The sequence below is a fragment of the Urocitellus parryii genome, chromosome 2 (genome assembly GCF_045843805.1).
Source record: "Urocitellus parryii isolate mUroPar1 chromosome 2, mUroPar1.hap1, whole genome shotgun sequence".
Lineage (NCBI taxonomy): Eukaryota > Metazoa > Chordata > Mammalia > Rodentia > Sciuridae > Urocitellus > Urocitellus parryii.
Genome location: NC_135532.1, coordinates 85,150,572 through 85,173,160, shown reverse-complemented (window position 1 = coordinate 85,173,160; position 22,589 = coordinate 85,150,572). Strand labels below are relative to the sequence as shown.

At 36.2% G+C, this 22,589-nt stretch overlaps 1 protein-coding gene across 1 annotated transcript in view; it reads right to left on the bottom strand.

The window, feature by feature from the left end:
- Wasf3 (WASP family member 3) overlaps positions 1–22,589 on the bottom strand; it is a 116,355-nt gene that overhangs the window by 2,046 nt on the left and 91,720 nt on the right. Inside the window, exons 4-8 of the mRNA XM_077793164.1 lie at positions 17,080–17,214; positions 14,436–14,589; positions 10,431–10,548; positions 5,283–5,458; positions 588–854 (exon numbers count right to left, since the gene is read on the bottom strand). Coding sequence (XP_077649290.1) covers positions 588–854; positions 5,283–5,458; positions 10,431–10,548; positions 14,436–14,589; positions 17,080–17,214 — 850 coding nt within the window. The remainder of the gene's footprint in view (positions 1–587; positions 855–5,282; positions 5,459–10,430; positions 10,549–14,435; positions 14,590–17,079; positions 17,215–22,589) is intronic.

The following is a 22,589-nucleotide window of genomic DNA, read 5'->3' as shown; positions in this document are numbered from 1 at the left end:
GTTAAGACAAAAACAGAGCTAAAGAAACCCTATTAAAGTCAAGGAGGGAGCTTGATTTGATGAACATGTGAAAAGGAAGGTCTTTTTAAAGAGGTATTAGAATTCTAACCCAGACAGAAAAGGAGAGGGCCTGGGGGAAGAACAATCTAAGGGCCCAGAGGTCAAGAAAGTTTATAGAGCCAAGTGTGAGAAGTGATGTTACAGGATTCAGTCATCCGTGATAAGCATTCTCTATGGTTCACCCAGGACGTGTAGAGAAATTTGAGTATTTGAACAGTTTCACAAAACAGCATGTCATCCTTTATCAATACCCGATTTAAAGATCCTTTCAAACACATGTAAGTATGTATGCAAAGAGAACACATATACAGGAACACAGCTGTCAACCTGGAATTTAGCTGTAATAAGGTAGGGTCAGTAGCACACCTACTTTATTTAAAGAGTAGGACACCACTGAAGTGTCTACATCCAATTAGTCTTGACTATATTCTGGTATCTAAAATATCGAGGTTAAAATTCTTCCACAATACATTAAGATTCAAATGCAAAAACAAGTAGCAACTAAAGTACAAGGAATACTGATTTACCCATAATCTGCTGGAGCCATTGGTGCAGAGGCCTGGGACCCCTCTGGGGCCTGGGGTGGTGGTGGTGGTGGCGGCTGCTGAGGTCTGTTTAGGGCCATGTGCCTCACCGAGGCAGAGGGGGGCCGGTACTCATGTTCAGGGGCCTGGTTTGCAGCCCCATGTGGTGGTGCATCACCGGCAGTGTAGGAAGGGGTGGCTGGCTGGGGATGCAGAGAATGGTTGGGTGTAGCCGGATAAGAGTAATCTGTAACATCTGATGCATGGGATCTGACATTGGAGAAAAAGGAATGAAAGAAATTTAAATTGTTTAAAAAATTTCCCTTATCAGGCAGAAGCATATATATGAATAACAACATTGCTAAGGCACAGAAATCAGAAATTTAGTTTTTTAACTATCAGCTAGGTCTAGTCCCATGAGAGCTTCCAAGCAACAACATAATTACTATCTTAGCGGCAAGCCCCAGTGTTACATGGATTCAGATTCACAGCTTTGAAGTGAATAAGTCAGACAGACCAGCAAGCAGGAACCAGCAGAGCCTCATTTTCACAGTATTTCATGTACTTCTTTTCTAAGAGACAAGACTACAAGATGAATCTCATTTCATTTAGAAACAGCATCTCAGACAGGATTTCGGTGGCAATGAAACTGACAGTATATAATTAGAAAATACAAAATGGCAGGTGAACTGGGTAAATATTAACAGTAAGAACAGAAAGAGAAATGCAGAATGTATAACAGAGTGAACCATGTTTTTCATAACAGAAGCAATTATTTAACCCAAAGAGAAAGAAGCAATGTGGTACACTACGGAAAGGCCTTCTTACTTTCTTTGAACACATAGTCAAGGGTAAAACTCTGAAAATGGAAATCACATATTAGTGAGAAGAGTTCAGAAAGATGCCAGGTGCTGGACGCTGGCTAAGCCCCAGAAGGAGAGGATGGACTTGCATGTATGGCAGCAGCTTGGCCACAGGCATTAGTAACAGTCACACACTCCTGGCCTGGGTTACTGGACACGTGTGAGTAGGGACTGCACATCCTCTCATGACACTGAAGCAGGGGGTGGCCTGGAACTGGGAATCCAAAGAAAGAAAATGACAAACCCTCTGGGCATCCTGTCCTCTTTCGTGCTCCCTGCCTGTTCCAGTTTCCTTGCGTCACTCATAAATTCAATGCCCATTTTCCTTCTCTCCCACTCTTCTTTTCTTGTTCTGACTTTTCTCACATGTACTTGCTGGTTCCTGTTAGGATTCAGCTTGTGTTTCTCTCTCTGAAGGAAACAGGTAAACACATTGGGAATGTGAAGGAAAGAGGGAAGAGGATACAAGCTGAATTTCCATCTCTAGAATTTTAGACAGATGCTTCTGCTAACTGGAATTCTGTGTGGCATAGAAAAACTTGCTAAATCAAAAAGTCTGCCCCAGCTTTCCTTCCCTAATTGTGATATAATAATAACCAACAACTCATTTTCCTTCCTTAACTGCAGTATGAATTCTAGATTATGGTGTGCACGTGAGGATGTCTTCTGAACTCTGCAAACTTCAAGCAAATGCATTAAAAATATTTTTAATGGGAGAGGAATCTGGCCTATATTTAGACTTAGTACATTTAAAAAACATAAATACCTAAAATTCTGGGGTCATTGATGATTCATGCTAAGGAACCGTGTCAGTGACTATGTGCACCATTTTTTTTTTAAAGGAAATAGTCATCCAGAAAAAAAAAATGGAATGTAAGTGCTTCTTATGAGATGCATGGCAAGAAATTGTAAATGTTGTGGCATAATTGAAAGTGCTATTCTGGCAAAGTTGTTTTGCAATGTAGAGCCAAATGAAGCCAAGAAAAGGGGGTTAACCAGATGGAAAGACATAAAAGCAGAAGAAACAAATGTTTGAAGGAGAAATGAGAGCAGAACATTTCTACAGGGCAGGGACTTCAGTGAAGAATGGCTACTGCAAGGACAGGATGAGAGGAGCAGAAGGGATTGGTCAGCTGAAGAGTGAAAGATCAGGGAACAGGGAGATGACAGTAGCCTGGAGGAATAGGAGACTAACTCAGGTGGGAAGGTGGAAGTCGGCTAGGAGCTATGATGTCAATATAGAGGTGAGTCGAGTGGTTCTGAAGCTCTCTGATCATCAGTAACCATCTGCTGCAGAAAAGAAAACAGATGGGTGAAGACAATAAAGAAACAGGAAGAAGTCAGTCCAGCATGGTGGGAAAATCCAATAAATTTACAAGGTTTTTAAGGTACACAGGGTCAGAGCACCAATAACAGGGCCCAGAATTGATGAGAGAAAACAAGGATGTTACACATGGAGGTGTAATGCTTCCTGAGTACACTGAAAGAAAGGAAAGAAAGCTGGTTATCAGGAGTGCAAGCATTTCATCAATGCTCAGATCTTAAATTCATACTTAGAAATAAAACATGTCTGACATTGTTCAGAGAGAGGGCAAAAACTTAAGATCAGCTTATGTGAACTAGGCTAAAGTATATCAGTTACATTAATGGCTCATACACATCATGAAACTTGATATTAAATTTTCTTCAATATCTTAATACATTGATGAGGATACAACCATTAAAAAGTCATGTTTCTAAATAACACTTAAGACATAAAATATCATTTTTTAAAAGTTAAAAAATGGTGATTTCAATTTTGTAAAAGAAAAAAAATATGCACCAGGACAAAAGAAGACTAAGGAGAGACACACCAAAATGGAAAGAGTGTTTTTTCTGGCTGATGGAATTATGGTTATTTATAATTTTAATATCTTTTCCAAAATTTCCAGGTATAATTAGTGTATCTCATTTCATAATAAGGAAAAAGTTTAACAGTAAAATAAAAATGTAAAACTTTTAAAATTAATTTAAGAGATATATTCCAAGTTCAATGATGAATTATATAACTTATTTATCTCTTAGTAAATAATGTATACAAAAAGTGAGAGGCCATGGGAAATAGTATGAGACAAAACGAAATTCTGAAGAAACAATATGAACAATTCTATTTGCTTTTTGAAAAATAAGAGAAATGAAGACTTATCTAAGCAACACAAATACAAAGGCAGATACTGAATAATTCAAATAACCATCAGCTTTTTGCCCAACAAAGAATAATAATCTTTGGAATAATCTCATCTCAGATGCTAGAATGAGTATCAATCAATCAACTGAGAATTTTAAAAAAATTCATCAGTTTTCTATTTGCATCTGTTAAAAAAGATTATATGTGGGAAAAACAAAGTATTAATTCTTCATGAATAAATAATAACAACTGTATTATTTGGGAAAAGAAAAATGGAAACTGACATCAATGGGAGATGTTAAATTCACATATTCTTCCCTACCCCAAAGAACTAGAAGCAGAACTATAGCATCATTTTAACTTTTGACAGAAATAAACACATAAATATTTAAATATAGGGCTAGAAGTCAGTGAAAGCTCCAACAATTCTCTAATATTTAATAGATGTCAGCTGTAAAAGCTACATGCCTATAAACCCCGCAGACTTAGGAAGCTGAGGCAGGAGGATCTCAAGTTCAAAGCCAGATTCAGCAACTTAGTGTGGGCTTAAGCAACTTCATTTCTCAAAATAAAATATATAAAAAAGGGCTGGTCTAAATGATTTGGTACTGGGTTTAATTCCCAGGACCAAAAACAGGGGAGAGAGAAAGAGAGGGAGAGGGAGGGGGAGGGGGAGAGAAGGGGGGGACCTCAATCTTTCCTCACATCCTACCAATGAAACACAGATCTACTTCAGTAGGAATATTTACGCCACTCTATCTACCAAATAAATCTTGGCAGCAAATATTCAGTTAGCACCTTCTACATGTTAAAGTCTGCTAAGATAAGCCACAAAGATAAAAAGAAGAAGAAAAAGGACACAGATAAAACACAAGATCCAGGTTACTGCTGTTTTTGATATATTCCTGAATCACATAAGAATTTTCTATTCAAAACTTTAAATGTTGATGACTTTGAGAGTCTATGCAAATGGAAAACTACAACTTAACAAAACCAGAAGGAAGAAATTAAGTCAGAAGGTTAAAATTGGCTAATCAGTTTTTATCATCTCTTCCAATGACTCCCTTTTGTGACAAATGTGACCTATTAATTCACACCTGAAAGAAACATTTGTTCTTAATCACTAAAATTTAAAAATAAACTCCACCAGAAATTTTCTCCTGAAATTAGAATATACAAAATTAGTTATCTAAAGTAAGAAATCATTTTTTCTTCATCATTCTTCCAGAGGATTATCAAAATGCTCAAGAAGGTATTCCTGGGTCACAGTAATTACCACTTGCTGATCAGTTTTAGATAACAAGTTACCAAAGGAAATTCAAAACTCAAAGCCAAAAATAAAGGACTAAGTAATTATTAAAGTAAAATTGAAGTCATTGGCAGTTACTCCAAATTTTGAATTAATGTTAACTATCTCTAGATTAACTGAAGAGTAAGTTTAAATCAAAGAGATTTTTTTAAAAATCAGATAAAGCAACCCAATTTAAATTAATATTGCCTTAAGGTAATAATAATCAAAATATACATAAGTAAGTTTTCAGGAGAGTTTTGAAACATATTGTGGGTCATATAAACCCCAAACTGCTGGTATATTTCCAATTGTAACAAAACCAGGTAGCATACAGTGGCCCCAAGCATGGGGTAGGGGGCTGTGACACACACACACACCTAGTGTCTGGGGACAGAGATCCCTCGGAAGATGCTCCGTGGTGCACACTCTGAGACAACCTGTTGTCGGGTCTAAGCTCTTTGTCATATGCCATCATATTCCACTCCTGGCGCCTGTTTCTGGCTTTTCTAACCTTTTTCACCTCACGGGTGGTGCCATCTATACGCTTTTGCTCCTGACGTCCAGGAAAAGAAAGAAAGCATGCCAAGACAGAAGGGAAAGGAAAACAGCAGGTTAAATGCAGTTACAATGCATAGGAAACAAGCTTGGCACACACACAAGAGACATTCACATTTTGATTACCCTACTGTTAAGAAAATTCTAAAGCATCATACTTGTTCCCAACAGACTCAACAGAAAGTAACTGAGACTTAGTTCTTTAATCTAAATTAAAAAAAAAAAAATGTTACTGTGCTACAACTGCTAGAGTTGCTTACTATGATTTTTGGTAAAGAATGTGCACTTCACTAGGCTGGTAGCCTGTTTTAAATGTACCACACACATAAAATACTGGCAATACCCTTCAGAAAAATCACTTCCCACAACTAAACAAGTTCGCTTAGATTGTTAACATGCAATTATCTTTCAAAGAAAACAATTCAGAATTTTCTATTCCCAATTCCTAAAAGATTAATATAGAATATTTAACACTGAAACTAGCTTAACACAAAACAAAATAAAAACTTACCTGCCCATAGAGTCATTCTTGCTCAATCCCTACCTGACAGCAAAATGTACTGAATAAACACTTAAGTCCTATGCAGGTCCTTCTTTAAGTGGTGAGGACAATTACTTCTATGTATATATCTATGAGTTCCTGCTTCTTCCCTCATAAGATTATACGATCTTTAAGGACAAGAACTATGTGCTCTTACCTCCTATGCTTCCCTCTTAGGGACCTCAACATATGAGTACACGCTCAATAAATACTGGCTAAATGATCAAATCCATGCTTTAAGAACGAGCTTCTAGAGCTTACTGCATCCCAGGCACTGTGCCAGGCTGGACTGACACAAATGGCAAAGAAAGAAAGAACAATAAGGGTCGCTCTCAAGGAGCTTGCAGTCCAGCAAGAAAGCCTACAAGATGACACAAATAAATGTATCATTATAAAATATGATAAAATATAAATGTATGTATATTTTTAAAAATGTATTTTATATAAAATGCATATTACATATACATATTTTATATTTACATACATATATTTTCATATATACAGGTATTTATATGTTTAAATATATGTACATATATCTCTAACACCTTCTAGTCTGAAAGACAGGAGGTGGACTGCTGGGACTCAGGGATCAGATTTGCAGCATGAGTAGACATTAATACTACAGACATCATGGGCCACTGCACAGCAAAAGAGGCCACTGAGGAAGAGCAAGAGCACTGCATTAGGAGAAAAAAAAAAGAAGCTAAACTGAGATCTCTAAAAAAACGAGAAGGCAGGGGCTGACTTGAGGAGGCATCTGAAAAGACCTCTACATTGTGGAGAACAGATTAAAAAGAAATACAGGAGCATGGGTTAGAAAGCTACTAAGATGGCTGAAGTTAGATGATGGCAGGTGGCTCAAGTTAGTGAACTGGGTTATTTTTAGTGTTATTCAAGGATCCTAAGTTCAAAGCTAGCCTCAGCAACTTAGTGAGATCCTGTCTCAAAACAAAAAGTAAAAAGGGCCAGGGTGTGGCTCAGTGGTTGAGCACCCCTGAGTTCAATCCTGGGAGGGGGATGGGGGGGACCAAAAAACTTTGGCAATGTAGTGGCATAGTATATACACATGAATTTCACAGAAGATACAGAAATGGCAAATAAGAATATGAAAAGATGTATACTATAGGTGATAGGGAATGGGCGCTCATTCAACAAATAGTATTTGGGACTGTCTTCTGTCTTTTAAGGGTCAGGGGCAATATGATAGCATCTTTCAAATCTCAAAACTAACATTCTTTTCATTAACATCATTTTGACTTCTACAAATTTAAAGAAATACCTGCACATGGATACTGGATTACTCACTGCAGTATTTTTAAATTAAAGCAACAATTTAGAAACTTTTTATATTTGTTAATATAGTAATGAGTCAATAACTGATAGAGCATTTATATTTCAGAATACTACACAACTATTGAGAATAAAGTACATTTTTAACAATGTCAGTGGTGTGTACAAATCATGTAGCACAATTTTATGTATACAGAATACTATTAAATGTGTATGCATATATTTATATGTGCTTACAAGATTTGAAAAATGTACACCAAACTGTAAACAGTAGTTAGCTCCTCTCAGGGAAGGGCATGCCTTTATTTCCTTCAGTGCTAGTTGAGCATTTTATAGCCAGCATATATTGTCTACATATTAAAAAAACAAAGTATGTGTGTGGGGGGGTTTCAATGTTATTCCAATGAGGAACCACTGTGTTAAAATAATTAATAACTATTACTCTTATTTTTTAAGAGATGTATGCTGAAATATTCAGGAATTAAGTGTGTTACTTTCTTCAAATGTCTTAAATTCTACCTAAGATGTATGCAAGATGGACACACACAAACATACACACACGCACAAGAATCAACCACAAATATTAACAACACTGGCCTACAATAAAATCCTGTTCCCTACTCCAGGATACTCTTATTTCTGCCTAGCAGGTCCCTTGATTCTAAAATACACTGGCCTCATCTACCCTCTGCCCCTCCATACTATCTATGCCTCACCCATACCCTTACTCTGCAAAGCTATCTATTCTTTAGACCTCAGCTTGAGTAACACTTCCTTACAAAGGTCTTCCTTGACACTCCTCTGCATGTATGCTGTCACCTTACTTGTCATCTCACCCATAAAACTCTGTACTTTATAATACTTGGCAGCAGTGTAACTATGTACAGATATGGTGGCCCATACTTGTAATCCCAGTAGCTCTGAAGCCTGAGGCAGGAGGATCCAAAATACAAAGCCAGACTCAGCAACTTAGTGAGACCCTTTCTCAAAACAAAAAATAAAAATGGCTGGGGATGTGGCTTGGTGGTTAAGCACCCCTGAGTTCAATCCCTAGTATAAACAAACAAACAAATAAAACAACTTCATATTTGGCTAGGAATGGTGGTGCATGCCTGTAATCCCAACAATCTGAGAGGCTGAGACAGGAGGATCACAAGTTCAAAGACAGCTTCAACAATCTAACAAGAATCTGTCTCAAAATTAAAAAAAAATTTTAAAAAGGGGGCTGGGGGTGTATTAATGCCCCTCTGGGTTTAATCCCTGGTACCCTCAAAAAAAAAACACTTCATGTTTATTTACAGAATTTTTTAGGGTTTAAAAATATCAAAAATAGAGGAAACTTGAAATACAGAAACACTGGATTGTTTTTATTCCCAAATTTTCTAAATTAGTTTCTTCCTTCAAGTTTGTCAAAAGAAAATAGAACATGACTTGGTGTCTAAAGTCCTTGGAAATGAAGGCTACCATGCTTCATTTTCTTTTTATTCCATTGTGAAGCACTTTGGCATTGACACTGTTGAACTTCTCTCTCTGTATGAGCTCCAGGCTCATGATAGCATAAGGCCAGGGATCCTCACTGTGTTGTAAACCAGGTGTGTGACAGTCTTGTTTTCTCCATCACTGCTTACCCAGCATTTAACAAAAATTATTACATAAATGAATGAATCAGGAATTTTGATCAGAATTGTATGTGTTTGAGGAATATAAAATGAGAAAAAATAACTAATGAAATGACAAATGATTTTGAAGACACAATAATCATACATAAAAGATGATTTTCCCTTCAAAATAAAAAGGTCACAAAATTAAATATTCTTCCCCAAAGAATCATTGAGAAGGTAAACTGCCTTTTAAAAGGACAGAAAGTTTTAAAAGAAGGTACTCTCAAAAGTCCTAGGGTTTTGCCCAGTTACTGTCAAAAAGTATAGGGATTGAGATAAACACATACTTGTTTATTTTCCATTTATTCTTTGGTTGAATACTTTGAAGAACTTCAGCAGTTCTTTCAAAATTCCCAATTAAATCTTTCTAAGCCATGAGCAAAATTTATTGTAATTGAGTATTCAAATAATTCACAGCTTTTGAATCTTTTTCCAGAGTCCAGTTTCTTTACTTTTCTCCTTTTCCCCCTGCTCTCTCCCTCTGTTCTTTTGTAGTACTAGGGCTGGTATCCAAGACATCCACATGCTAGGCAAGCACTCTACCACTGAACTACATCCTCAGCTCCATATCTTCTCTTTTTTAAAATCCTGTTTTAAAACCTCAAATTCTTCTTTCTCCAACTGAACAAATATACCTAAATGCGCCAAAACCTAAAGGCCAATCCACAGAATGCTAAATGTTTCTCCTAAATATTGCACTGTAATATTTGTCAACAAAACTGGGTGGTCACTTTTTTTAATTGATTTTAAAAAAAATAAATGACAGTGAAATGCTTTACAATTCTTATTATACATCACTTTTAAACACAGGTTACATATAAAAATATTAGCAAAATCTTGTCCTCAAAGAAGTACTCTTCTAGGTGGCTTAGTCTGAGTTCTGGACCCCAAAGGGGTAATTTTCAAAGCAGAAGTTCCTTAACTTGAGCAAGCAGAATTATGCTTGCATGACTGCCTGTAAGGCAGGTGTTTCTCAACATTCTGACTTGCAATTCTCTTGCCTATAGCCACTCACAAACAGAAGCTCATTTTCAGTAAATACCATCCCTGAACCCAGATTACACATGCTTCCCAGTCCACTATGCACATTTCACCAAGGTGTCACATTTATGACACCAAAAAAGTTAAATAGACAGAATTACATCCTTGTATCTGATATGGAAGGCTGACTGCTTTATGAAAAATTGAGGGATCAGAAGGAGAGAAGCTATAAAACATGGTTACCAAGAAAACTGAAATTTTAGTCACTACTATTATTAAAGCAAAGCCAGTGCTGGAGAATAAATCAGTAGTTATTGAAAAATAGTATGACTGTGTTAAATTGAATTGTCAGGATCTTCTTTACCCTCTATAAAAACCTTGAGTACTAAATCAAACAACTCAACCATTTAAATAAAGCACTTAGTGATTTACTTACTTCTAAACAAGAATCCCAAATCCACAGTGATATGCAGCTTTCCCACAGTGGGATTACTTACCTTTTGACGCCTTTTCTCTTTTCTTTTGTCTTCTGTATCCTGTAGCATTTTTTCTTTCCATAGGTCAAAGAAATAGGAAGGATCAGTATAGAACTTCAGCCCATCCTTCTTATCATCTCTACGAATCAATGTATTATAAGTAAGGGGAAAAAGATTATTAGATACTTTCATATGCATGTTAATGTGAATTTAATTTTAACTCATGGCATTGTAACATTTGCAGAGGACATCTTAACTATCCTATACTTTATTAATTCTCTAAATTTCCTTTTGAAAAAATGTGGAAAAATGTACAAACAGCAACTTGTTCCAGAATAACAAAAGTATTCTTGCACACTCAGAATTAAGAATAGAAAATTGCTCTGTAAAAATCACAATGAAGCTCATGAATACTGAGTGTTAATATTTCAGGAAATATTTTGTTTATTCCAACAGGGAGGTATACACAGGGATGAATGGACACTTATACAGATACATTTACTTCTACTCTGAGCTTCAATATTATTAGAATAAAAACTATAAAGTGCTGTCTCTTCTTCTCAACCAGGTTGCCCAATATCTGAAATTCAATCAGCAAAGAAAATTTTCATGGGATATAACTGTAACTAGGAAAAAAAGCAATAAACTATATATTTTCAAAGCAAGTTCATTCACTTGTGGTCATTTTAGTGTCAAGTACTTCTTCAAATACTGTGGTCTTAGGAATATTTCAAAGGCCTCATAAAAAATTACTCACTTATCATGCAACCAAGAACAATGTAGCCAATATGAATCCAAAGTGTAATATAAATCAATAGGAATGTTCAAAAAAATCATGATGCAAAGTAAACTCTCTATAACACTAACGTTTTTTAAAAAGCGTGTGGCCTGTAGACTTCCCAAGAGGAAGCAGTACATTCATACTTCATACTAATATTTCAGTAAGTCATTTAAGGTACTGAGATGCAAAATCAGTTAAATGAGTATAGACAGGAAAGAGCTTATGCCCAAGAAAAGAAAGCTAACACAGGAAGAAAAAATGGAAAAGGTCTATCCTTAAAGTTCCTGCTACGTCATCTCTTGCAGGCTTCTCACTATGAAATGCTAAGGCCCATATTCCTACCATGGCTATTCTAGTCACTGTGTCTGAAGATCACTAACAAACCAGTGCAACTCTTTCTATATATACTTTAACCTTGGATTATTTAACATCCTTCCTTTCTTATAGTTTCCCAATTTGTAAGCAGCTTGCATGATAGAGATTTTACTAGTAACATAATTGTGAAAAAGCAAATTTGGAACCCTAAGACACTAAGGCCTTGAATATAGAATTATAGGAAAACTGAGGAACTTGCTGAAAAGTTAAAGATGTCTAAAATGCACATTCTTGCTTTTAAAAATGCAGTTAATACTCTAATGAAGATAGAAGCTCAATGAAATAAACAAATGCCAATCCTGACTTAAGACTAAAAGCAGATATGTCTAATGTTTATCATCATCTAACCACTTTTCATCATGTCACAGTGACACATTTAATTCAAATGCATAATTTTATGTTTTATGTATCTCAATTATTGTTTTATGAATGAAAAGTACATTTGGGCTGCCACTGCTAATCTTAAAACACATTATTAAAAAACCAAAGACATGCTTTATTTTCCAAAAGACTGAATATGTACACATTACATATATTATGTACATTATAATAATATATAAAATCATTTTATGCAATTAAAATTTAAATCACTACAAATATTTAATCATGATATTGATTAGTCAAATACATGTGGTTCACTGGATATTCTGGATTATTTCCTTTAACACAGAATTTTTAGTGAGCTTCCTTAATAATATCAGGTAGGAGAATTCTAATAAGCAAGCCTTCACACTACAGTGTTTATAGTGGGGCTGCCAGTGCTAAATAAAACTGAAATTGTCCTGGAAAAACATTTATCAAATGAAAGCAGTCACAAGGGGCTGGGGTTATAGCTCAGTGGAAGAGGACTTGCCTAGCATGTGTGAGGCACTGGGTTTGATACTTAGCACCACATAAAAATAAACAAATAAAGGCATTCTGCCGATCTTAACTACAAAAAATAATTTTAAAAAATTAAAGCAGTCACAAAAATACTAGGTGTGATGGTTTAGATATCAGGTGTCCCCCAAAAGCTCATGTGTGAAACAATGCAAGAATGTTTAGGGTTATGGGAGACATAACCTAATCGTGGATTAATCCATTGGCATGGATTAACTAGGCAGTAACTGTAGGCAAGTAGGTGACTGGAAGACGTAGGTCACTGGGAGTGTACCTTTGGGGTTTATATTTTGTCCTTGGTGAGTACAGTTCTCTCTCTTTCCTGGTTTCCATGTCCTTCCACCATGCCATTATGCCATGATGTTCTGCTTCATCTTGGGCCCAGAGCTATGCAGTTGGCTGACCATGGATTAAACCTCAGAAATCATGAGCCAAAGTAAAAGTTTCCTCCACTTAAGTTTTTCCTGTCCAGTCTTTTGGTCACAGGAATGTAAAAGTTGACCAATACACCAGGATTACCATGCTTTTATTCATATGTATCATATATTTTTAAAATTTGCACCCTATAACCTCCAGCAAGCATACTTGTTCCATTTTTATACAAACTTCTTAGGGGGGAATCCTGCTCATCTCCCATCAGTTTATAGGGAGCTCTTACATTTGTTTTGAGAGAATCTTTTCTGTCTATGTAGGAAAAAAGGGACTCAGTTTCAACTGCCCTATCCTGATAGAGCTGTGATAAAAGGTATCTCCAAGCCTTGTTGATCCAAGAAAGGATGGAAAATGAGACTGGGGAAACTCTAAGCTTTCCCTGAGGAGGCCCTGCAGGCAGGAATGTCAAGGCAGTGACACATACAAAGAACACACAGTATTCTCCAAGGTCCTTGTGGGAGCATCAGCTGGCAGCACTGACTCTAGGGCCACTGATTTCCACAATCTGTGCTGGGCAGAGGTGAAACAAGTGGCCTTCAAAGAGAAGAGTGTTGTAGTTTGAATCCAGAATGTCCCCCAGTGTCTTGTGTTTCCAATATAGCAGTATTCAGAGGTGGGGTTTTTGAGAAGTGACTGGATCATGAGGGGTCTGACCACATAGGTGGACTAATCCACTGATGGTTAAATGAACTTTTGGGAGGTGGTACCTAGTTGGAGGAAGCAGGTCATTGTGGGTGTGCCTTTATCTTCCCCCCAGTCCCTTCCTTTCTCTCTTTGCTTCCTGGTATCCATGAACTGAGCAGCATTTCTCGGCCATGCCCATCCACCACAATCCTCTGCCTTACTTCAGGTCCAACGAAATGGAAGGCTGATCATGGACTCAAACCTCTGAAACCATGAGCCGAAATAAATCTTTTCTCCTCCAACTTGTTCTTATCAAGTATTGTGGTCACTACAACAAAAAGCTGACTAACACAGGGAACAAAGATGGACAGAGGAAGAAGCCTTTAAAATTTTTCTGTCCTTTTTCTTAGAAATTTGGTCCTTATAATGTATTTTACCATTTTAACAATAACAGAAAGTTAATTTTGTGACTCTATTTTCACCCTTAAAAACCCCTAACACTGTAGCATACATTTTTCTGAATTAATAATAAATGTCTCTGCAGTGCTAAAGCGCTGAGACAGTTATTTTGCTGCATTATAAATAAACTGTGCTGCTTCTTTTGAACTGGCTTTGAACATAAGTAAACACAAGATAATCACACATAAAGCCATTATATAAAATGCCCACTTCCACTTAAAAGATCCAAGTCTAAGAGTTAAAATCAGAGTTCAAACTTCTCCTGGTAAGTATATATGTATCCTGAAATACCAGAACTTTAGTAATCCAGCGCCAGGGACTGATTTCAACAGCATTATTGTTTTCAAAGTTTGAAAGAATTCTTTTAACCCAAATGAGATATCCAGGATACATCCAGTACATAAGTGTGTTTCCAACACTATCTAACTCTCCATCCACAATGACTAAAAACACTTTGAGGATGTGGGAAGCCATACCTGTAAGGTGTCAGGATGTTCAGAGGTGGAGGTTTATCACTCTGGTTGTAAATGTCAGCAACAGGATTAGGAATGCTGTTCTTTGAAACCACCTGCTGATCTTGAACTGTAGAACTTTTGAAAGCTTTTTTCATGTTGATGTCCTGTAGTGACACTGTTTAGAGAAAAGTCCCCCAAATTAAATTATAGACAGATATGGATATATATATAGAATTTTTAACCATTTAGGAATAAGTATCAATTGACCCACTATAGTAAACATCTCCTGTAATAACCAAATGATGGTTTTTTAAATTGTTCATTTAAAACCATGCTTAAAGAAAATGACCATCCCTCCTCGCTTAGAGGTAACAGTTTTCTCTAAAATATGGTCAAATTATGGCTTTTCTTCCTCTGCAGAGATCAAATTTTTCATAGGACCTAAGTAGTAGAGCTTCAGATTCTTTAAACAGTCCTTCTCAGAAACCACATGGGAATATAGTTATGAGTATAAAAGGCATGTAAATACATAGATTTCGGCATCCTAGGGGAAAAACTCAGTTAATAGTAGTTTAAGTATAATACCTTATACTTGTGCAAAAATCGCACAAGTGTAAATAACACATTAAGCTTTTACAACACTGACATTAAGGAAAGACAACAAAAGTTTCTTAACATAAAGTCCTAGAAACTGAGTAGCTTGACTTATGAAACAAAACTATACAAAGGAGCCAAAATATCAGTGCTAGATATATTTCTTTCTTGTGTCTGTACAGCATTTACATTTTATTTGTTCACTCATCTGACCTTGATATAAACTTTTTGTGGAGAGTACACTGGTCCTATTAACCCACCAGCTTGGCCACTGAAATTAATTCAGGTTGTTATGTGACACAACATCTTCCAGCCTTCACCCCCCGAGAAAAAAAAAGGTGAGCTATATTTCCTATATTTCAGTCAAATATCTCTTCCACTCTCATATCCATATCAAGGAAAATAATAAGGTAAAATCCTTATTATTGTAAAAGGGATTGTAAAGACATGACACATACTATAAAATGTCATAAAATTTCATCTAGAGATTAACCTTTTCCAGCATAAAGTTTATCATAATCATTTCAATTCAAAAAGCCAACATAAAAACCTAATAAAGTTGAATATTAAAAATCACCTGTGCTGGGCTGGAGCTCAGTGGTAGAATACTGCCTGGCATGTGTTAGGCACTGGGTTCAATCCTCAGCACCACATAAAGATTAATAAATGAAATAAAGGTATTGTGTCCGTCTAAAGCTAAATTAAAAAAAAAAAAACAATCACCTGTGCTATCAATTTTAAAACTGAATAATAGATTTAAGATGTTATGAATTCCTTATCTCAACTGACAAAATTGCCATTTAAATTTTTATTTTTATTTTTTAAAATATTTTTTATTAGTTGTTGTTAGACCTTTATTTTATTTACTTATTTATATGAGGTGCTGAGAATCAAACCCAGTGCCTCACACATTCTAGGCAAGCACTCTACCACTGAGCCATAACCCCAGCCCTAAATTTTTATTTTTAACTAGAAAATAAAATTCAAAAATCTGATTTAAAAGAGCATGTTTTTAGCTTCCTATTGTTGGAAAACTCAGAACATTCATAATGGATATTGATACTAATTTAATTTTACCTTTGAGAACGAACAAATATACTTCTTAAAATAATGAGGGATAAATTTCACAAATAAAGTATGTTTTTTTAATTTACAGCTTATTTTTATTGATACTACTATAAATAGGTATAATACAAAAATCAAATGTTGGGATAATTTTAAAACAATGAGAGAAATTCTAAAATAATTTAGAAATTCTAAAATTAATTCATAACTTGAATGTTTTTCTCAAATCAAATATGAATGGTGTATCTTGCAATTTTTTAGCAAATTTATTCCAGTGTAATCTCAGTCTTTCATTCAAAAAATACTGAAAATGAAGTTTTTAAAATGGAATTACTGATGGTCTAAATTTTACTGCAACTGCCACAATTTTAGGAAATATAATCAAAATAAAATATAATCAAAATGATTTTCAGTTAACTTACATAGTGTTTGGTTAATGTTATTTTAAAACCTGAGCTTAAAGGCCTTTGGTAACTGCTATTTCTGAGATTAATAACTTTTTTTAAATTGGCAGAATCACCAAGATTATTCCTAAGCATCAACCCTATCAATTAGGCTAAAGGTTTTGCTCTTTGGCATGATACACCTATGACCCTCCCTCTTGGTTGGACTATCTCTTTGGATGGTTCTGTTTTAGGCAAGAATGTATTTTCAAAATAACTACTATTAACCTATATTAGGACTTCTACTACTGAATATATTTGAAGAAGCCTTTAGAACAAATACTATGTTTATATATAATTGTAGTATTTATATATATATATAAATATTATATATTATATATATATAAAATAGCAAATGTATGGTGTATGAGATAAACAAGATATGAATCTTTTCATCACTAATTAACCCAATGTTGTAGGGTTTTCCTCACTATTCTTCTAGGAAACGATGAGATGAAATGTCAACATACTACCTCAAGGAAAAAGCAGTAATTACACTGCAATTAATTACTACCATCTTGTCAACATCACTTCTAGCTCACTGCTTTCATGCAATTACCTACCCTCTTCGACTGTGGAATCCAGCTGGGTAACTTTGACAGCAAGGCGATCAATTCTGTCTTGAAGAGAATTTGCTCTGATGTAGAAGTTGTTAGCCTCATTAAACAACTCACCAAATATGTCTTCAGCATGTTTGCCTGTAGAGGAGAAGAAATGGAGAAAGCCATCTGCTAAGGAGCTGTTGAGCTGCCCCCGCACAGCCACACCAGTGCTAATTAGTGTCAACACCCAGGGTCCTGTGCAAATGAGTGTAAAAATGAAGTATCACAGTCCACGGCCTTAGAACTTTTGGAATTTATTAGATATTTATATAATTGAAAAGTTGATGAAAAGTGGCAGAATTCTAAAATAGATAATACAGAATCTTCAACACTGCCTGAATGATCACTCAAGTTGTGTTCTGCTAAATGTGACTTCTTTAAGGAAGAAAAAAATTCTCATTTTGTATGTTTTAAGTATAAATACAATTTCAGGAACTAAACTTCCCTTTTACCCCTCAAAATAATTCAATAAATCATATTTGACCTTAAATTTACCTCATTCACAATGAGAAACATTAGATATTTGGTCCTATTGTTTTTTTAAAAAATATTTTTAGTTTTAGATGGACACAATGCCTTTATTTTATTTTTTATGTGGTGCTTGCTGGGACCAAACTCAGTGCCTCTCACATGCTAGGCAGCGTTGCACTACTAAGCTATAACCCCAGCCCTGGTTGGCTCTTTACAATGGCATTAAGTTCTTCTAATTTATATTTGGAAATCTAGAGACAGTGATGTGTGATTTTACACTCTCTAAAAATCAGTATTTTGAATTTTGAGTTAATTTTTTTCTGTATGGTCAACTCTATGTTCCTTTGAGTGCTAGATATAACTCCCAACTTTTCTTAAAATGGATTTAATATTTCCGAAGATTTAACAAAGAGACATAAAACTTAGATCTACTTACACTGAATTTCCAAATCCCAATACCTTCCTTTACACATTCAACAAATATTTAATATCTGCCTATTTCATGTAAGGACTTAACTTCTATGACAGAGATACCTATTATTTCTTTTTATTTTCTTTTTCCATCAATTTATTGCTCAAATAACAACCCAAACATTCCAGAAGAAAACTTCAATGGAGCAAGCATAACACTAATATTTTCTTGGTGATTTACAGTTTACTGAGCACTCTCATAGCCAGTTTCTGTTCTCAGTGCTAAAATCCATCAGACTGTGAACTTCCGAAGAGCAAGAACCTTGTCTGTCTGCTCAATGTTGCAGCCCAGTCCTAGAGCAAGGCTTCCTACACACATACCCCTTCAACAAGTAAATGAGTGAGGCCCAGAGGCTATCAGGGAATTACTGTTTTTCATTTCCCAGGTAATTAAACTGAGGATCAGAAAAGTAATCTTTCTAAATCTCCTGACTGGCAAGTGGCAAAAGCAGATGAAACAAAATCATGGTCTACTAACTTTTAGATCTATGCTTTTATCATTTACTTCACTGAATCTACTTGGCCACAAAATACAAAAGAATATGGCAGATCCTCAAAACATTAAACATAGAATACCAGTATGATACAGCAATTTCAGTTCTGGGTACATGTCCAAAACAAGTGAAAACAGGGACTTGAGAAATACTTGTACACTTAGGTTCACTGAAGTGTTAGTCACAACAACCAAGAGGTGGAAGCAACCCATATGACCATCAACAGGTGAAAGTATAAACAAATGAAATATTCAGCATTCAAAAGGTAGAAATTCTGACACATGATACAACATGGATGAACCTTGATAACAAGGGAAACAGTCACAAAAATTTAAAAATTTCAGAAGGAAATCATAAAAATTAAGGATTTTACACTGAAACAAACCTCTCATCCCCTCTTTACTCTAAACTGTTAACAGCCTCTTTCTCTATTTCTTCTGCAGTAAAGATTCCAAATAACAACCCAAACATTATGTTTTTTATTTCTTTTTTTTTTAATGTGGTACTGAGAATCAAAGACAATGCCTCTCACGTGCTACGCAAGCACTTCACCAATGAGCTACAACCCCAGCTCTTGTTTGTTTAGTTTGATAGTAGGGTATAAGGTGGTGAGAGAGATTCCAGTTATTTTTAAGATGACTAAAATCGCAGCAGATTTGTAAGAAAGGAAAAAGCAGGTAAAGTGCTTAGATTTTGGGCTGCCACTGCGTGCATTGTAATGCTAGTGATTAGTTTAAGAAAGAGAGTGAAGGTAGTTGACAAGGGGGCTTGCACAAAAGGCACAGATATGGTGGGAGGAAGCAAATGGGTTTAGGGACTGCAAGAACAATGTTGTATTGATAGAACAAATATCAAGCAGAAATTTGGTCATAGGACTTGCCAGATGATACTGAGTGGCTTATGTTCTACCCAAGTCCCTTTCCCCATTCTTCCTGGCATTTTTGCCCTACCACTCTATGAAACAGTTCTCCTGCCTCAGAAGACCACTTCCTTTTTGAGTCAAGGGCCAACTCTGGGCCTTATCTGGTCCATGGTTGCCATGTCCCCCTTTGCCAAGTCTGCTCACTTGCCTGCTTCACACCTAAATCCTATCTGTTGGCTCCTCCTCAGCTTCTTCCCCTGCCCAGACTAGAAACTTCTTCATATAAACCAACAGCTCAGGGTCTTGGGGGTTTACTTTTATTTAATAGAAGTTTTTTTTTGCTATTTGGCAAAAGAAAAAAAAAGTTATTTGTGCTTAAACCTAGTGTTTCAATATTTCCAAGAACTTTGCTCTTAAAAACTACTGACGGGCTGGGGCTATAGCTCAGTGGCAGAGCACTTGACTAGCATGCATGAGGCACTAGGTTTGATCCTCAGCACCACATAAAAATAAACAAATAAAATAAAGGCATTATGTCCATCTACAACTACCAAAAAATATGGAAAAAAAAACTACTGACAAAATAGATCTCCATGTCAAATATTTCAATCTCCTCCCTTTCCTGTCAACATTCGCTTGGGCATCTAATCCAGTCTAATGGCTTCAAATACTCTCTCAGTGCTTATAACTCCTCACTTCTATTTCAGGGTGCCCTCCACCTGAAAGGCACACTCATATATTACACTTCTACTGAACAACATCACCTGGGTATCTAATGAACAATCCAAACTCATGTTCCAGAACAGAATTCCTCATTTTCCTTCCCAAGCCTGCTCCTTTCATCATCTTCTATTCTTGAAAAGTGACAACTGCATCCTTCTTGTTACTCATGCCACAGCCTTAGGGGTCATCCTTGACTCATCTTGTTCTCTCCCATCTGTTGACTCTCCAGCAAACCCTCCCCAAGCATACTTTTGCAGAATAGACCCAGAACCTGAACATCCTGCACCACCTCGCTGAATCCCGCCCTGATCCAAGTCACACTCACTTTTCCCTGGATATCCCTTACTGCCAAGGAATTCACTTCCCATTATTCACCCAGACACATGCCCCCTTCAGATCACTTCCTATAGAGCAGCAGAGTCATCTTATCAACCTTAAGTTAGATCCTGGTTCTTTTCTGCATTCTTAAGTCCCTTCTGTTCCTTGCCATCTCACTTAGACTAGAAGCCAAAGACCAGGAAATGACATACAGTTCTCCATGATCTGGCTCCACTTACTCTCCTGGCCTCATCTCCCATACCCCTTTGCGTACACATTCCATTCCCATACACTGGCTTCCTCACTGCTTCTCAGACATTCCAGTGTACTCCTTCTCCCCAGTCTTTTGCATTTCCTATTCCTTCTGCCCAGGTCATTTCTGTTTAGCTCTCTCACTTCATCCAGCTGTATGTTCAAATGTCACCTTCTAAGTGAGACTTTTTAGCAACCCTAGCTAACTGTATCACCTCATCACATACATCATCACACACCCTCCCTCATCTCCTCACTGCTGGAGTTTTCTCTTTAGTGCTTATTACCATGCAATCAAGTATGGTACTTTTATGTGTTCTCATAATTTATCATCTATCTTCCCCACTAAAACATATGATCCACGAAGACAAGAATTCTCCTCAGTTTTGTGCACTGCTCTATCAATCCCCTGTGGCTACAGCACACCCTGAATATAGGTTTTCAGAAAATATTTTGGAATATATGAATAAAAATGCATTGACTGAGTCATCACCCGGTTAATTTAAAACTGACCCATCAGGATGCAGACTAGGGCCTGTAAGAATAGATGTCCTCTCTGGGCTCCCACAATACTCTAATCCTACCTCAATCCCATGACTCTCATAACTCTAGTCTTTATTTCCCTAAGCTCTTTGAGGGCATTAGTTAAGCTTTTGACCTCTATATTGCTTTCGCCGAGCAAAAACTCTCTGTCACTGAGCAAAAACTGACTGTCACGGAGCAAAAACAGTGATCTAAACCAGTGTCTTCTTGTTAACAAGTACACTGCCAGCTAATGTTCTCTGCTTGAAGTTTGGAAAATGCTGAACTAAACAGATTAAACATGTTCCCATCCCTTAGGGCATCTCAAAATCTTTAACAGGCTAATATGTGTATGTGCTGGGAATCTCCAAGAGGATTCTAGCTTACCATGCTTTCAAAGTGACCTGGCTTAGAAACACCTAGTCAAATATTTCAGAACTGCTGTTTTATAACACTCTCTTGGTAAATGCTGGGTGCCTTGCAGATGAGCACATGTTCTAAATGCTTTCATAGCCAGTGGTTAGTTCTTTATTTCTGAATATGTGACATAGTCAGGTGAAACTATTTTTTTGTTTTCCTACTTGACAATTCATAATTCATTACATATTTTATATAAATATATACATATATATTTCAGTGCAATCTCACAATCTCCTATCCTTTCCCCTTTAACTACACAGAAGACTAATTTAGAGGGAGAACATAGATCTCCAAAAAGATGGGAGTGTATGTCACAGCCTCTTGCAAAAGTTATAGCAGCATTTGCAAAGCATTGTGACTATTATTGAGAAAAACTCTCTGTACTCTCTGCTAGATGCTATATAAGCAGAAAAGGATAAGTAACATGTGCCCTCTCCTATCAATGCATAGCTCTATTTGAAAAGCAAGCAATTGATACTATAGTTCCACTTGGAAGCTCTTGATTTATAGAGAAACACAGAAATTAAACACTTGTATAATTAATATTTTGCCAGCTGCTGAAAGCTGACAAGTGACTAAGAGGAAGGAAATGGAAGGAGTTGCATTTTTTGATGAACAAGAATAAAGTGTTGCAATTATAGTCTTCAGTTTTGCAAACAGCGACAGATTTTAAAAGCAGAATCCTAACTCACTCTTTCAATGGCAAGTCCATTAATAGTTAAACTAAAATAATTCTGAATTGAATTGGCAACCATACTGAGGGAAATGTAACTTACTCATTCATTACTGGCAAAGGTTACAATTCTAGACTTATTCATACCATATGAACTTGTTTCCAGCTTGAGAAATTACCCCCACATAAAAATGTTGCATGGATTTCAACAATATTCTTTCTAAGCATTTTATAGGAAGGCAATGAACACTGGTTATTAAGCATA